The 17,246-nt window shown below is 39.8% G+C and overlaps 1 protein-coding gene across 2 annotated transcripts; it reads right to left on the reverse strand.

The window, feature by feature from the left end:
• Window positions 1–1,248: 1,248 nt before the first annotated feature.
• On the reverse strand, window positions 1,249–14,169 carry DNAJC12 (DnaJ heat shock protein family (Hsp40) member C12). Of its 2 annotated transcripts, none has more exons than XM_088144302.1 (5): window positions 14,065–14,169; window positions 10,106–10,184; window positions 4,879–5,018; window positions 3,160–3,358; window positions 1,249–3,008 (listed from the first exon to the last, which is right to left on the reverse strand). In XM_088144302.1, exons 1-5 carry the CDS (start codon window positions 14,125–14,127, stop codon window positions 2,914–2,916), a joined length of 576 nt encoding a protein of 191 aa, XP_088000428.1. In that variant the 5' UTR covers window positions 14,128–14,169; the 3' UTR covers window positions 1,249–2,913. The 2 variants fall into 2 exon arrangements, with proteins under 2 accessions (XP_088000428.1, XP_007436407.1); XM_007436345.3 differs by lacking the exon at window positions 14,065–14,169 and adding an exon at window positions 12,462–12,693.
• Window positions 14,170–17,246: the final 3,077 nt, after the last annotated feature.

Genomic DNA, 17,246 nt, shown 5'->3' on the forward strand with positions numbered 1-17,246 from the left:
TGGGGGGAAGGTATCAAAAAAGTTGAGATGGCAGTCAAGGCTTCCATCTTGACTTTTTTGACTGAACCCCTGGCTCCAGTTGCTTTTACTTTTGGACAGTCTTGCAAATGTAGTTTGTTTCTGCAATGCAAAGTGCATTGTTATGCCTACAAGAATTGTCTTCCATAAGTTTCTTATTTCAATTGGTGTTATATATGAACTCTAAATGTTTTGACACTGAGTTATTTGATGGACCGCCTCTTCTCAGATGAACATCTGCCCACTGAATATGATTCACATCCATTACGATCAGAGATTTGTTGGCTAAGACATGGGATAGGTAGAGCTCCCCCCTCTCCCTCAAAAAAGCAAGATGATGACTAGATGGCAGCAGAGATATAGAACTTTGTTACTATCTACTGATAATCCAGATTTTTTTAGATCAGGTCTAGTAGCTCTAGGGTAGGGTTTTGATAGCAACATGCTGGTTATGAAACCCTCTTAAGAAACTGTTTATTAGTGTTTCTTCTAAGATTCTCAACTAAATTGAAAATGCTTTTATTTCATCAACCAATTATTTTCTTTTGGCTGTTACAATGCTTTCATGAACTCTGGCTAGAATATTTTAAGAACATGTTGTGCTTCTTGAAAGCAATGCAGAAGTCAATGGCCATTGTCTTCTTCCAGAATTTTTTTTTTTTTTGGTACTTCCAAGTCAAGGTATTTGATCTCCCATCCAAGTATTAACCATAGGCAAACCCAGCTTAGCTTCTGAGATGGGCTAGGTGCTACCACCTGCTAGGGGGAACATAAATAAGGATCTTATTTTGATAAATGATACTGAGAAATAGAGGCATGCCTAAAGACAAAAGATGAAACCAGTTCTCAGTTTCTATTCATCTGCAAGCTACAGAAGTGTACCCCATTTTTCATTCAAATCACAGATTAGTATTTAAACAGATGCCTACCCCATTTGGCATTTTTGAGAACTTGTAGAACCAGCACTACCAACAGGACTGACAAAGCCCTATAGTGATGTCTCAAAGTGATTGCCAGTGATTGAAACGGTCACACAGCTGATTCAATCTCCCCAGCAAGTAGTGTTATTCTTTTTCCCCTCTTAAGACAGGTTCTTCTACGACCTTTTCAGAACCCTTTTCTGTAATGCACTTTAGAAATGGTAGTATTTTAAACAAAAAAAGGTAGCTTCTTCTTCTCTCATGTCATGATTCTAAACTGAAAGGGTGCCCGCCTTGCTGTTTGAATAATTTCAACAACCAATTTATTGGAGAGTAAGCAATATGCAACATGAACATCCATGGAGGAATAAGAACAGTACATCCAACTGAAACATACATAAACTTCACCCAAAGCTCACAGTTGATGTTGAACAAGGCTGATAATTCTTGGGTTCCTGAAGTGGGTTATACTTTTGTTTATAGGATATTTATTTAGTGCCATCCAAGTACACAGTATTTACAAGTATCATTATAAAAAAAAAAGTCAAGTCACAACCATAGACATTGACAGTGAGAGAAATAAGGGAGAGAAGGAAAGCGAAGTCACCTTATGATCAGCAGCAAAGCTCCCAGCATAATTTTTATTCTATAAAAATAGCCATGGGGTCCAGGAGGTTCAGGCATGTTAGCCCCTTTCTCCATGTGCCAAAGCCCTGATTAGCACTGGGCAACCTGAAGCCTGTGGCTACTTTTACATATTACGTTAGAAACTCCAACATGGCATGTATTTTGGCCCTGAATATCAAGAATAGCAAGATAAATATACAATACTACTGGGGTGAAGGACGTAAAGAGTTAGATGAAATGTTTCTTGGAAAAGGTGGACTTTGAAGAGTGATACGGAGACAGCCCCGCGTATCTAATTAGGAAGGTTTCCCAAGCAACAGCAAGGGAAAAAGAAAAGAGGCATTTATGAGCCCAGTAGGCTTTTAGGAGGCTGGGAATGGCAGAGCTGAAGGGTTAAAGACTGTGAATTCATTTCTATAGGATAGAATATAGCTGGAAATATAAATCAGAAAGACAGAATGTCAAGGTGGCTGCAGATAATTTTCTTAATGGTTCTACGGTTATAGGAAACAGATTTCATTAAGGATACATTTCTGGAAACAGGGCTAAATTGTGATGGAATGGAATTATGAAGGCCAGGCTCAGGGAGATAAGCATTTTCTTAGCTTGCCGCAAGAGCGTGGGAACTACAGGAAGATGAGACTGGCACCTCCCTGAGGAATTCACACTGTTGTGGCTGGCTGACTTAGGAGCTGGGGTTTCAGTCTGGGAAGATTCTTGCTAGAGGTTGTAGCTAATAAACATAGCTGAACTGATTTTGCATTGTCTCTTGGAGTTCCTTGGGCTAGGCCTGACATAAATGCACCAACATATTATCCATCTAATGAATGAATCTAGTTCAAAAGCTATAATATTTTATATAATTTATATAAGAAAAATAATATTACAAAATTTAAAACACAATATATATAGTTGCACAAGTTATATATATTTTGAAGCTGCACAAGTTTCAAAAATAGTTCAGAAGTGGTGCTTCAAAATTTGCATGAGCGCAGCACCTCTCTGTTTACATTACATTACATTACAGCAGCCTTTTTTCCTCCCTTCAGGCAGGCGTGCAAACTTGAAAAAATGATGCCACTGCTCTAAGGACCCACCTCTGAATGCAAGCTTTAAAGCAGCTGAACCTTTTCTCTAGTTCACCTGAAAAGAGACCGGCAGCTGCATTTAGCAGAAAAGAGGCGGTCTGCTTGCATGAGTTCTGAAGCACCTCTTTTGAATCATTTTCAAAGTAGGCCCATCCCTAATACATATATCCATAGATACAAGCGGCCATTCTTTAATAAACCTATACAAAAGTATTGAAATAGTGAACCCAAGGTCCTTCGTACACATTTGGTCTTCTGGTTCATATTTCATAGTTTCTAAACTTCCGCAGAAGTTCGGATGGAGTGTCGCCAGACCAGCGGAAACGCAAGTGCCAGCAGTTTGGATCCGAAAATCCTGTAATGAAAAGAAAATGAATAATTTCTAAGACCAGGAATAGTGCCATGGTTAAAACTAGAGGATTTTTACATCATACAATTACACTTTGTATGTAGGTTGTGATGGTGGTGGTGTCCTGCACTGAAGAACCTGCTATAATCAGATTTACCTGGAGAATCAGGGCTCTTTGGCGACATCAGTTTCTCATCACAGCTATGAAAATCTTCCAGTCCCTTTCTATCATCCAAGAAATCATCACTGTTGATTTCTGCCTTGAGCGGAAAATGGTCAGCCATCTTGCCATTAAGATTTGAATCAGGAGCATCCAACATTGGCTCTTTTTTATCTCTGACAGCCCAATGCATTGACTGTAACAAGAACAAAACAACTGTTTTTAATCTGCTTGCCAAAGGGCCCAGCAAGAAAACAAGCACGTGCACACACTTTGAATGAGCAGAAAAGTTTCAGGTTCATATTGTCGATTATCCTGATGGTATTGTATGTGTTTATATTTCTGCTAGCACCTTAAATTTTAGTTATTCTTATAGTACTGTACGTAGATTGGACTATTGGCACAATGGGATGGCTTTGATTTTAGTGTTGAATATAAATGTTGTTGGTCAATGACCAAAATAGATGATGATGATATGATGATGACGATGATGACAATGATATTAGTAATTTCCAGTGGTACTTTGAGTAATGTGTGTGTGTGTGTATACACACAAAAGGGGTATCTTTAACCCTCCCCCCCAGGACAGTTTTGCCTCCTAGGTTTGTCACAAAGGCCATGACCCTTTTTGCATACAGAATTGTTCCTCTGTTTGGAAAGAATAGTTGTATATTTGTGAAGGAGACCATGCATTCAGGCAAGCACAAGGTTCCAGCCATGTGGCCTCACAGGAGGGCTGAAAAGGGCACCATATAGACTCTGGAGAGCTTTTACCAATCAGCCTAGACTAAGGATAACCACTCTGATCTTTTCAGTTACAGTTCCCATAAGGCTCGGATATCATGGTCAATAGGCTTGGATACCATGGTCAATAGAATAGTGAAGTTGTTGTGCAAAATGCCTGTTTACTGTATAGGAAATACTGAACAAAATGAATTAACTATCTGATTGGGCATAAGGTGACATATAATGCCCCTCAGCTGGAAGTCAATTTTCCTTTTAAATAAGATAGTTGTTTAGATAAGTTGTTTTTGTGTCCCCAGTGTATTTCCCAACCCTGTCATTGGAACTCCATTTATATATTTATTCAGAAAATTTATATGGCTGCCCAACTCAGACAATGTGATTCCGGGCAATGTACAAAAAAGAAAAGGAAAATCAAATCAGCCAATACAGAAACAACACATATCATTAACACCTTCTAAAAGAATAAAATGGTGACCAGAGGTGAGATATATTATAACTCCTCACACTGGGAACTCATCCAAAGGCCTCCAGAAAGAGACAGGTCTTGACTGCCTTTCTAAAGGCCTGCGGGGTCAGGGCCAACTGTATTTCAGGCAGAAGTTCCAAAGGGCAGGGGCCACCACCAAGAAGGCATGCCTCCTGGGTTGCATAAGATGACATTATTCCAAGGAGGGGACACACAGCAGGTTCTCCCTGTTAGAGCATGTGGGACAGGCAGATTTCCTTGGGAGCAAGCAATCCCACAAATAACCTGGTCCCATGCCATGTAAAACTTTAGGAGGGATAACTAGCTCCTTGAATTGTACCCGGAAGCCTAGGGGGAGCCAGTGCAGCTCACAGAATAGGGTGTTATATGGGTGTAACAAGAAATGTCCATAATTCCGTTGCCCAGTAGATAACTTCCCCTCTCACAAATGGGCATAACTGTTCATTTCTCCAGGATGTATAGTTGCATAAAACAAAACTAACTGTTTTCATTGAGTTGCTCAGGGCTTCCCACTGCTGGAAAGGGATAGCAATTTTGCTTCTTCGCCAGTAATCATAACGGGCTCGGCTGTCTTCATTGGAAAGAATCTCTTTTGCACGTTGCAGCTTCTGAAAATTCTCCACTATAAAAGAGACACAGGAGGACATTTTAGGGGGGAAAGCATTCATAGATTTTTCTAGCATTGTAATTAGATTAATTCTTTGTAGGAGTCCGATCAGTGACATACTGCTTTTGATTTATTACATGAAATACACACACCACAGCATGACAAAATGGAATTTCCTTGCTCAATCTCCAATGCCTCTGCAACAGACAGTTGATGAGAATCAGGCAGCATACAAGTTTAACAAGTTGTTGTTGTTGTTGTTATTGTTGTTGTTATTATTATTATTTTCAAAGGACAACAGATATTCAGTCCTGACTGAGATGCAAAGAATTCATGCTTATAAAGCCGTCTCCAATGATATAGATATATTTGTGTTTTAAAAGAGAATTATTCTTCTTTCTGCATATTATGTAGGAGAGTGAGAATATTTGAAAGCAGCATTCCTGATGAATTCTGCTGTGCCAAAGGCATTATCCAAGGTGGCCTTCAGCTTCAAGCAAGACTCAGGCTGAGTCCTGACCTCACATCTGCCCAGGAGCCTAGAGCAGTGTTGTCCAAACTTGGCCACTTTAAGATGAGTGGACATGGCTGGCTGGGAAATTCTGGGAGTTGAAGTCCACTCATCTTAAAGTGGCCAAGTTTGGACAACACTGGCCTAGATTGTTTCTGGGTACTCTCCACTGCAGTTTCGCACAGTCAGGGAACATAAATTATTCTCCTTCGGTTTCAATGACACCTAGAAAGCCAGTCTGGTGTGGTGGTTCAGGTGCTGGACTGGAAAGCAGGAGATGGTGAGTTCTAGGCCTCCCTTAGGCACAAAATCTGGCTGGGTGACTTTGGACCAGTCACTCTCTCTCAGCCCAGCCCCCTCATAGGGGTGGTGTTGAAAGGAAAACAGGCAGAGGGAGTATTATATACATTGCCTTGAGTTGTTCGAAATAAAGATGGGATATAAATGTAATACAAAAGAAACAGTGGAAGAAGCCAAGTTCTCATGGAATGGAAAATGCCCAGCTACACCATTATCAGTGGGGAAAGGAGGAGAGGTTGGAAACCACCTCTGATAATGCCCTTAATCCAAGAATCTGTTCCCATCATTGCCAACTAATTTCCTCTGGGAAGTCAGGAAACAACTGTTCTTTGGTTGGTGATCCCTCACAATTGGTATACAGAAATATACTGTTTCTGAACTGAAGATAATATACAGTTAGCATTACTAGTAGCCACTGAAATATCAGTGTTTCGCAACTTTGACAACTTGAAGATGTGTGGACTTCAACTTCCAGAATTCCCCAGCCAGCCATGCTGGCTGGGGAATTTTGGGAGTTGAAGTCCATACATCTTCAAGTTGTCAAAGTTGAGAAACACCGGTCATATCCTCTATGAAGTATATGCGTGTATACACATTCTTATCCAACTGTCTATTTTAGCCAACAGATGTTTTTATTATCATTACTCAGATCTGGACAACAAGCCTCTGGTGGATGAAAACTAAGGTGTATGCAAGATAGAAAGCAGGATGACAGCCCTCCTTCTGTTGTCTTAAATACACAGCTTCTGAGCCTGCAGCAAAACTCTCTGCATATTGACGATGCAATAAAACTCACTGCAGAGTATCACAGCCATAGCAGGAGGCCTAAGAGGACTCGTTGGAAAATAGCCTGCAAAGAGATATTGCAAGATCCCAGGCAAGATCCACCCATGACAATTTTCCGCCTGAGGTGAAGGACAAAACAAAACCCCTCTCATTAATATTTAAATAAACAATTTGAGTGGAAGTTGATTGTTTTTACCCCAGCAAGGTGACAAGAGCCTTCACTTTCCCTGAGAGTGTGGCTCACAGGTTTCTCCATTAACATCTGTAGCCACCTCTCCAATTCTGCTCTCTGATGTAACCACCTCTAATAATAGGTCTGTCTTGAGTAGAGGCTAACGGAAAGCTTGTGTTGATTAACACACAGTGTAAACTTTTAATTTAAGAATAGGGGGAAAAAAGCTATAAAGGAGGACACTCAGTTCAGATTCGCAAGACTATCTTAGGTTTTCTTACCAGTTATTGTGGCAAAAGCACCTGGCAGGGAGATGGGAGAAAAAAACTCAGCGTGCGCATAATCAACATACTGCATATCAAATCCCTCCCTCCCTTCATTATTTAGGAAAACAATGCCTGGACTTCCTTGTAGTCCAAGCCAGAAAAACTCAATGGGTGAGGACAGAATAGGTGAATTTCAAATGGCTGAAAAAAAGCCCTCCCCAAAACAAAACCTGCAGTGTCCATGTGAGATCATGGGAAAGAAAAAGTTAATTCCCAGAGAAACACTGCAACGGCTAAAGAATCATCATGTGGTTCAGCAGAAACATCTCCAATGTTGGCTGGAGAAGACCTCAGGGATTTGTGGCCTAACACAACTGGAGATCGCCCAGATGTCCTCCTCTAGTCCTTAAGTGGTATCTCTCACATCTACCAACAGATCATCCATCTGCTGGTTTGCATTATGGTAATTTTTTCTCTCCAGGGGATTTAAATCTTCCTTACCCTCCTGCTGGTAACAGAAATAGCATCTCTAAAGATTATGAAAATGTATATTTTAGCTGTGAGTCACCTTTCTCTTCTGTGGCAGTGATAACAATCCTTCATTTATGCAGGTTTACTAAAACGGATATTTGTTTAGAAATACATGAAATTCAAATGCTAACGGGGCTGACAAATACAAACATTGTAGAGATTGCTTTTTCAATTAAATTGCTTCTGACCATTTTGCAGCCTGATAACTCTTCCACAGGAAGCAACATAGACAAAAGGAAGGTGGTAGGTTTTTTTTTTGTGTGACGCAAATTATGTGACATACACATATGCACCCAGGAATCATGGATCGTTTGATTTCTTTTTTGAGGACGCACTATTCAGTTTTAATTAATATGCAATTTTGTCCCTAGCTCCCGTTTTATTTATCTACACATTCCATGTTGATTTGTGTTAATGGAGAAACAACACAATTGTTTTTTAAAAGGAGGAATCACTTTGAGAGAGATTCATTGTGGTTAACGGGCAGGGTGGGCTCTCTATTGTGTGGTGACGTGTGGTTCGCTTGGGATCAGATTGACAGCAGGCATGTAACAGCTTCAGTGGCTTTTCGCTGCTGAAAATGGCCCCGTTCCCAAGTTTTTGTGTTATACACAAGCGATGAGAGGAATTCCTTTGCATATATCACCATTTAGGGGCTAAGTCAGTGTTTCTCAACCTTGGCAACTCTAAGATGTGTGGACTTCAACTCCCAGAATTCCCCAGCCAGCCTCCCATTCTGGGAGTTGAAGTCCACACATCTTAGAGTTGCCAAGGTTGAGAAACACTGGGCTAGGTAATGCCAACAAAATCACACCAGTATAGCTCAAGTGCTCTCCAGCCATCCTTTAATCAGCTGAAAACTATACCGACAGGAAATGTGCTGTCTCTGTTGCTGATCTTTGCTCTGTTGGCTCTGTTTCCAACCATGCTAGTCCCCTAACTTCCCTCCAAGGAAATGGGTGCATATGCCTGAGGCTGTTTCTGGACAAGAGTGCTGGTATAGTTAAGGAGGGCTTAAGCCCCTCACATTTGCAGCCTGAGGATTAGATGAAGACCAAGCCACATTTGTGCTGCAGTTAAGTGCAAATGGGGAAGGGACCTTCGGCTACATTTGTAGCCCAGCATTAATCTGTAACTAAGCAGCAGAGAACCAGGGTCATGTCCCCTAGTCATCTTGATTAGATCCTCTACCCAGAGCCTCAAGGAAGGGATCAGCAAGGAGATTCCCACTCCATGTTTGAATCATTCCCAGATTCATATAAAAAAAAACATGGAAAAATTAAGAAGATTCCACCACAGTTTATCCTATGAGCAACAGCCATAACCCAAGCAGCACCCACACACACATGAAGTTCAGCTTTGGTTTTTTGCTATATATATTGTTCAAAGAATAAATATATGTTAACACAATGAGTTAAAAAGTATTTTCCCCTTTCTCAAGATTGCTACTTAGCTAACTTTGATTTGGAATGAGATATCTATATATGCAATTTTTCCCCCCAAAGAGAAGTGATGCGTTTAGAATTTATTGAATTTCTATCCTGTTTTGAGTGCTTATATGAGCACTCAGTGCCAGTTCAAACAATTAAAATGCAAAATATAAACATGATATTAAAATCAAGGTTTAAAAGGTTGACAAAAGAGACATGTTTGCCATTTTCCTAAACTGTGGGAGAGTGGGGACCAAGTGCACCTCTCTAGGTAGAGCTTTCCAAACCCTGGAAGCTACACAAGAGAAGGCCATCTCCCACATATCAGATAGCTGAGCTTATGGCAAGAGGAACATCTTCAAAGGGACCTCTTTGAAGGAGGAGCATGGAGATGGCCTTGAAGAAAATATGAAGCAACCATTATTAAAACATGAATTTAACCTGGGAAAACAGGAACATGTGAGAAAGAAACTCAAGATTGTCCTGCCTTGATTCTCTTTAGTATAAGAGGGAGGGAAGAAGAAACACTGTAAGGCTTTCAAGAATCTACTATTATACCCCATATCAATAGAAGTCCAGTAGTTCTTGTGGTGTCTGTTTCCTGACCTGGTGTACCTCAAAGGGCTAACACCTGCTTATTTAAGTAAAGGGCAAGGTGCCATAAAAAGAGAAACAATCCCCCAGATAGTCAGGCCCTCATGCATCTGAATTTTCATAACTCCCTATTAAATATACATTGACAAAAAAAGTGGGCTAGAGAACGAAGCAACCATGCTCCCCTTCCACATTCACTGCTGTATAACTACTGAAGCAATATGACAACTTACCACTGGAAAGGAAATGTGCCACATAAACACAAATAGACCAAATTATTAGGTCACAGCCAAGCAGGTATCTAAGATTTGAGCACTTGCAAAGAAACAGCAGGCCAACAAGTTGACTAACCTTATTTTACACAGGATACCCAAGCCTGCAAGACAAGGGAATGATACATTTGAACACCACTCCCTTTTTCTGGTTCATGGGTGCCACTGAGAATGCTTTGTCCAAAAGATTCCACAGCCAAATCACCATGGTGTGCAGAAAGGAAAATGAGAAAGACATACCAGCTTGGGGGTTTCCAGGAACCTTGTCCGGATGACATTCAAGGGCTCTGACTTTAAACTCTGCCACAATTTGTTCAACCTATGCAAAAACAGCAAAAACCCTTCATGAATGTAGAGGCTAGAAATGAAAGATGGGTCCAAGTTCTTTTTACCGTTTTTCTTTTTCTCAAAACCTTCTAAGAGCTGCCCTCATCCTCACTGCATGTGATGGGAAGCAAGAAAGCAAAACATTAGCATGCCATGATGTGCGAAATGATGGATTTCTCCGACCACTGAAATTTATCTGTTTAAGATCAGAAAAATGGCAGTAGTTTCCCAACATGCATGTTGATGCAACTATTATTTATCTACATGATTTTTCTTTTTCTTTCCCTCGCAGATTTCACATATTCAGCAACCCAGTATTCCCCAATGTGGTTCTCTTCAGATGTACAGGTAAAGTCCCCAAAGCCCTAATCTCAACAGACTAGGGAGCATTAAGTTGGGGAGGACTAAAATAATTATTTCTATGCTAAAGACCAGAGCTAAAATTCTCAATACCTAGTAAAATATGGAGCTTAGCTTAGAATCATCACACTCTTCATTTTAACTCAAAGGTCTGAGTGAAGATCAGAATTCCCAATAAAAATGTGCTGCTAAAATAGGACATGAAGTAGCAGATCATCACTTAAACATAGTACAAAAAATATGAATCCAAAATGTGTCAAAATCTCCTCCATTAAATTTGATTAGTTTTACTCTAAATTTTAAATTGTCATACTGAAAATAGCAGAATCACACTGTATCATGATTATCATGAAATTTCCACATTTTCATCTCATGCAAAATCTGATTATACTCTTGTGTAAATTAATCTAATTTCAAAATTAGATCTTTGATTAGTTTCTGGGATCTTATAATTGTTGAAACTAAGCTAGTTCAACAGGTAGTTTAGTTTAACATTCCTCCTGGCCAAATCAATTACTATTTATACTCCCCTTGGGAAAATAAATGAATTTAGCAAAAATTTGAAATATTTTTTTACACCTTACAAGAAACAAACTGACACCTCCCCAATTATTAATGGACTCTTGGTACAAATTAAAATAATCAGCTGAAGCCATACTTAAAATCAGTAAGAGATTTTTTTGGCCACACCATGATCGGGGCAGGGAATCTAAAAACCTTAATTTAAAATTCACAGTTGAGAGCACACATTTTTGATAGTCAAAATGTTTCATAGCACCTGGTTGCTTTTTTCTTATGTCAACTGAGAAACATTTTTTACTAGAGTAGCTAAAATTATATTCTTCTTAGCAACCACTTCAGTCAGCAACATTTACTGAAGTTTCAGTGTTTACAGGATCATTAAACGAATTAAATGAATACTGGACAAGTACATGCAACAAGAAATTTTACAACATAAATGTTACTAAGTACTGCTCCACTCCAAAAATCACATACTTTCACTGCAAGCGATTACATCGTTAGTTCAAAAACAGGTATTTCCATCTCCAATAAGTGGCAAAGGGAAAGTGACCACAGAAAAAAGGGTCATTGGTCAGTGGTCGAACACCTGCTACATTTTGGGTTCAGTCTTTGGCAACCACAGTCTGAAATTCCAAAAGTCGTGGCTAGTCACCAAGACTTACAGGATCAATGGTAGGACTTGATATACAGTAAAGAAAAGCTCTTCTGTTACATCCTAAAAAGGAACTGTTTTTTAAAAACATGCCACAGGCCCTGATCATTAATATTTCATTGGAAGAATGCTAACTGTCACTGACAAATTTTACAATTGCTGTCAAATTTTGTGAACATCAGCTTTCAGCAGGACAGAGCCCTGCCTTGTTGGCTCCAGCACTGAAGGGTGATTATCACATATAAATGACTGTGAACATTTTGTAGTATATCCAAGATTTTAGACATTCTCAGAAGTCTAAAAGATTTGTCAACATTCCACAATTTACCTCACACGTAAGATTCACTGTAGCAGATAATTAATCTGATGCCGCCTTACCCAGTGTAAATCCTATTAAGCAACGTAAGAGTTACTTTTGAAACAACATCCTTTTACCGTGTGTTATGAATAGCTTTCTAGAAGCCTCTGTGTTTTCCTTGAAGTCTGCTTCATATTTACATGACACACAGATTCAGCTAATATATTTAAACAATGCAGAATTCAGGATAAACTTTTCCATCAGTGTTACAGAAGATGGCTAAAAAAAAAAGACTAAACTGATTACTAGAATAAATACAGGACTGAGAACATTATAGAAAAAAGGAAAAAGTCAACACTCTTCTTACATACACAGATCAAACTCAACTCACTGACAAAGTGGGAAGGGAGAATATATAAATTTAAAACTTCTCTTACTGTAGATAATTCATCACATCCCAGCAAGCTATAATAATCTTCCATATCCTCCAGCTTGCAGCTGAATATTGCATCCATTTTTTTTACAATTTCTGCTTTCTCAGTACTAAGAAACAGGAAGCCTAAACAGCCAAGGTTTATTTAAAATATTTACACGAGAATCCACCGATATAATAGTGATGCTAAAGCTCAGCTACAATTGGCTTTATATACAGAGCAGATGTCACGGGAGACTCTGAAGTTACACCCCTGAATAAGCCTGCTGTTATTGGTGCAAACAAAGGACAAACTACAGCTGCAAAGCTTCATGGGATATGTAGTTTTCCATGTCATGCTGAAAGTAATCCAGCTATGATTTTCATTTCCAAGAGCTTTCAATGGGGAGGGGGGAAGAGTTTCTTCAGAGTTTGTTTGTTTGTATATATATGTGTGTGTGTGTGTGTGTGTGCGTGTGTGTATATGAATAATTATGTATTTTATGTGGCACATTTGCATTTGGAATAAAGTACTCTTTTTAATGATGCATTGTAACTAAATTTACTACAAATAAATATACATGGCATTTATTGTTAGGAAGAAATTGAAAATTGGAACTGCTTGATTTTGTTTACTAATCCTAGCTTCACACTTCATGACAATAATGACATTATTATAGCATTTTTTCCTGCCACCCTAGAGAAATGAACTTTCCCAGTTTTGAGAAATACATTGAAATATAATAGGCAGGAAATATAATGGCAGGAAAGAGTTTTGCATCACGATACAGATGACAGAATCTCAATGTATCGAATGCACAATATAAAAAATTTAATAATAAATGTGCAATAAGATAAAATAATAAACATGCACAATAAATAAAAGCAGCAACTACAGTACCTAAAATCCTCTATGCAGCATATATATTTGAAATTAATGTAATTTTTATAAATAAAATAATTTTTTTGTTTACATGGATCTATTACTATTTAAAGAGCCCTTGGGGAGGCATGCCAGAGGGAGGGGCTACTACTACAAAGGTGTGCTCCCAGGTAGCATGAGAGGCCACCTGACGGAAGATGCGCATTAGGTACAGAAAGTGGTGTTCCTCCAAAAGCTATGGTCCCAGGTGCTTTGTAATATCTCCTCTGTAAAAAAAAAAAGTGCTTGATAAGTTAATATCAGCCGTTTCTATTGAGGGAACTCAGAGATAGTCATATAAAACTGACTGTCCAATTCCAGTCACTATCCTTGTTATGGTATTGCACGCATTGAGTTAACCTAATCAAGAAATCATCAAGCCATTGATTACTATAGCAAAGCTATCTCTCTATGTCGGGCCACAGCTAGCATAAAGGCACTTCACGCACCAGAGGACATATGTCTTCAGGACCTAGAGATGGTATAAAGCACCCCACACACTATATACTAGATCAGAGTTTCTCAACCTTGGCAGCTTTCAGATGCGTGGACTTCAACTCCCAGGATTCCCCAGCCAGCCGTGGCTGGCTAGGGAATCCTGGGAGTTGAAGTCCACACATCTGAAAACTGCCAAGATTGAGAAACACTGCACTAGATCTTTTAGGGAAACTGCAGTATGTTCCATAAAAGGTTGAACACCACCAACCTGGATATAGATTAACAGCACCTCTGTCTTCGCTGGATTGAACTTCAGTTTATTGGTCCTCATCTAATCCATTGTCAGGCAGGCACCGATGAAGCATTTCCGCTGCTTCACTGGACTGGATGAAAAGGAAACACAGAGCTTCCTCTCATTATCTCATACTGATGACATTTGTCTCTAATATCGGGGTGATCTCACTCAGCGTTCAATTGGGTGGGAGATACATTGAGGCCCTGCAGAACCCAACCATGTAAACATAATAAAATCCAGCAGAAATCCCTCTGCTCAAGAGATGGCCATTGAGATGAGAGCAGAACCATTGCAGAGGTGTTAATCCTTCAGATTAAAAGCTGGTAAGGATCCCAGGATCACCTCACTCCAGGAGCTCTAAACAGTCAGTGAAACAGCATGTGCTTGAGGAACAAGGGTGAGCAACCTGTTCCGTAGCTTGTTATTAATACATAAACAGCTCAGACCTCTTGTAAGAATCACCCATCGCTCCAAGGCATCCTGCCGGGTGGGAAAAAAAGAGATAGTAAAGCATGAGACAAAAAGGAGAAAATAGGGGTGGGACCCCCTTGACTCTTCTCCCAGCTTCTGCCTACATGTGGCCCCCTTGCACATTTCTAGCAAGGAAGTGAGCCCACTGGCAGGAAAGAGTTTTGCATCACGATACAGACGATAGGACCTTAATTTTTTCCCATGTACTAAACTGGAAAAAAAAAAACCACCACCTTTATTCCATTGTTGGTTTCAGATTTTAAACAAAACTACAGTACTGTATAAGCAAACAGCATTCCTTGAAAGAATTAAATAAAACTCTGATATGTTAGCTCTAGTATGAAACATTATTACAGTGTATATAATGGAATACAGTGTAACAAAAACATAGGAAAATTTTTGTTACATGAGTATTTTTGCCATTGGTTGTCCACCTAGTTACAGATAACTGCTTGCAATTCTGTTTACCCAGTGATTTTTACAACCTAGTATACTAGTATGACGTGAAAGATGATGAAATCTAATATTTGCAGTTCCAATAGACATGGACAACATGTTTTGTACCATGTTTCTTACAAAAAAAAGAAATCAAGTTTATGCTCACAGAGCAATATCTGCAAACTTAGTAATACCAGGCAGACTAACTTAATAGACGTCACAATGGACATAGCAATAACTCTGAACAATCTTTCCTTATTCTTAAATTAGAATAAGAAACCAGAGTTAAGCTTTGCTGAAATAACAGAATGCACTTTAGTTCTATCGTAACATAACAGAACCAGTTCAGCTGACTTGCTGAAGTAGTACAGCATGTAACCACAGTAGCTGTGTTACATATACAGGTAGTTAGTAGCAAACTGCATCCTCTAGTGCAGTGTTTCTCAACCTTGGCAACTTGAAGATGTGTGGACTTCAACTCCCAGAATTCCCCAGTGAGCCATGCTGGCTGGGGAATTCTGGGAGTTGAAGTCCACACATTTTCAAGCTTCCAAGGTTGAGCAACATTGTTCTAGTGTTACATAATGGTTGTACACTGATGGAAGCACAGTGGAAATGTAAATATTTGTACTGAAAACCAAGACAGGACACAGAAATCCCCTTGAAAGTCTTGTGCCGTGGCTTTGTTAAGATTTACCCAACACCTTATCATTACTGGTTGATGTGCTTGTGGAGCCCCGTGGCTAGTTAACAAGGGCACTAGAACAGTAGAGAACCACTCCGTGGTCTCAGTGGCTGCCTCCGATTGATACAACAACCCTGTTGCTTATAATTCTGAGAAATCTTGACTTGCAAAATTGATGCACGACCTGCTGGCTGGAGGAGCTGTGTGAGGAGAGAGAAATGTGAGACCAAAGGGCAGGAAGGGGAAAGTGGAGGACAGGTGGTCATCCTATCAAGGCAAGGATGGTGGAAGTGAGCAAGTGTATGTCAATTGCTCACATTCCACTACCAGCCAGCTAAGGGACACACACACACACAGATCGGTAAACGATGCTCTCAAGATACCCATTATCAGAGTAGCTTTCCTCAAACGGCCATAGACCAGACAGGATTATGAGCATGTACAGAGCTGACAGAAATACTCCAACGAAGGAGAAAAATGCACAGAATCTCCAAAACTGATGGCCTCCCGCTACTCTTGGGCTGATGCTAAACTCCCCATAGTTTGCAGCATCCCAGTCATGTGGAAGCCTTTAACCTGTGTTCGATTGGGCAAAAGCCTATTGTTTGCTCTTTTTTCTGGTGTAACACCTGAATAAGAGGAATAACATCATATAACCCCATCATCTTGAATTGTAGATAGTCTTTTTATATATAATTATTTTTTTAGCTAATTTGATATGGATATTAATATTTTTACTGTTTTTAATGGTTGGATTTTAATTGTGAGCTGTCCAGAGTCACCCCCTCAGGGAGATGGGCAGCATATACATTTAATCAATCAATCAATAAGAGTCATCCTACCACCTAAATACTCTCCATGTGTAAAATCATCACTCTATTTTTTTGCATTTAATTGCCCTCATTGGTAATGATTCTGATCCAGGCAATACATATGCTTGTAACTCAGGATAACCCAGTTGAGGAAATCCATAGAAGCTTAGAGAATAATAAGGTTGTTTTAAAGGCATCACCTGATTTTATTAAACAGCTGCCACATTCATAAAAAGCTAGCAAAAGAAATCTCTATATGGTCCCTAGGTTGCCTTTATGATAGCTGAATTTGAAGTCCACATATCTTAAAGGAGTCAAGATCTGTCTTGATACTGGTCTGTCATATCAGGAGGTGCCAAAATCAGAAGCCTAGGGAAATACAGGTACTCCTCAGTTAACGACAGTAATTGGGACCGCAATTTCCATCGCTAAGTGATGTGGTCATAAAGCATGATGTCACGTGACAGTGCCACTTAGCAACAGCAATCCCAGCACTCACCATTGCTGTCATTAAGCGAAGATTGCGGGTCAATAAGCAAGTCCCAGGAGGTTGACAAGCAGCCCAGCAGGCAGGTAAGTGGCTACTGCCGAGTGAGGGAGGGCATGAGCCACTTACCAGAGTGACTTGCAACCTTCCCTACCAGCTCCCCCATTGATTTTGCTTGTGGGAAGCCAGCAGGGAAGGTCCCAAATGGCGACCACATGACTCGGGGATGCTGCAACCGTCATAAGTGTGAGCCAGTTGCTAA

Source organism: Python bivittatus, unplaced genomic scaffold (assembly GCF_059951505.1).
Source record: "Python bivittatus isolate LINGU-HERP-01145 unplaced genomic scaffold, Pbiv_v1 ctg000400_np1212, whole genome shotgun sequence".
NCBI lineage: Eukaryota > Metazoa > Chordata > Lepidosauria > Squamata > Pythonidae > Python > Python bivittatus.

Coding starts and splice junctions, on each gene's coding strand:
- DNAJC12 (XM_007436345.3), bottom strand. CDS start 12,539: ATGGATGCAATATTCAGCTGCAAGCTGGAGGATATGGAAGATTATTAT. Junction 5,019..10,105: donor TCCTGGAAACCCCCAAGCTG/GTATGTCTTTCT, acceptor TCTCTTTTATAG/TGGAGAATTTTCAGAAGCTG. Junction 3,359..4,878: donor TGAGCAACTCAATGAAAACA/GTTAGTTTTGTT, acceptor TTCTTGTTACAG/TCAATGCATTGGGCTGTCAG.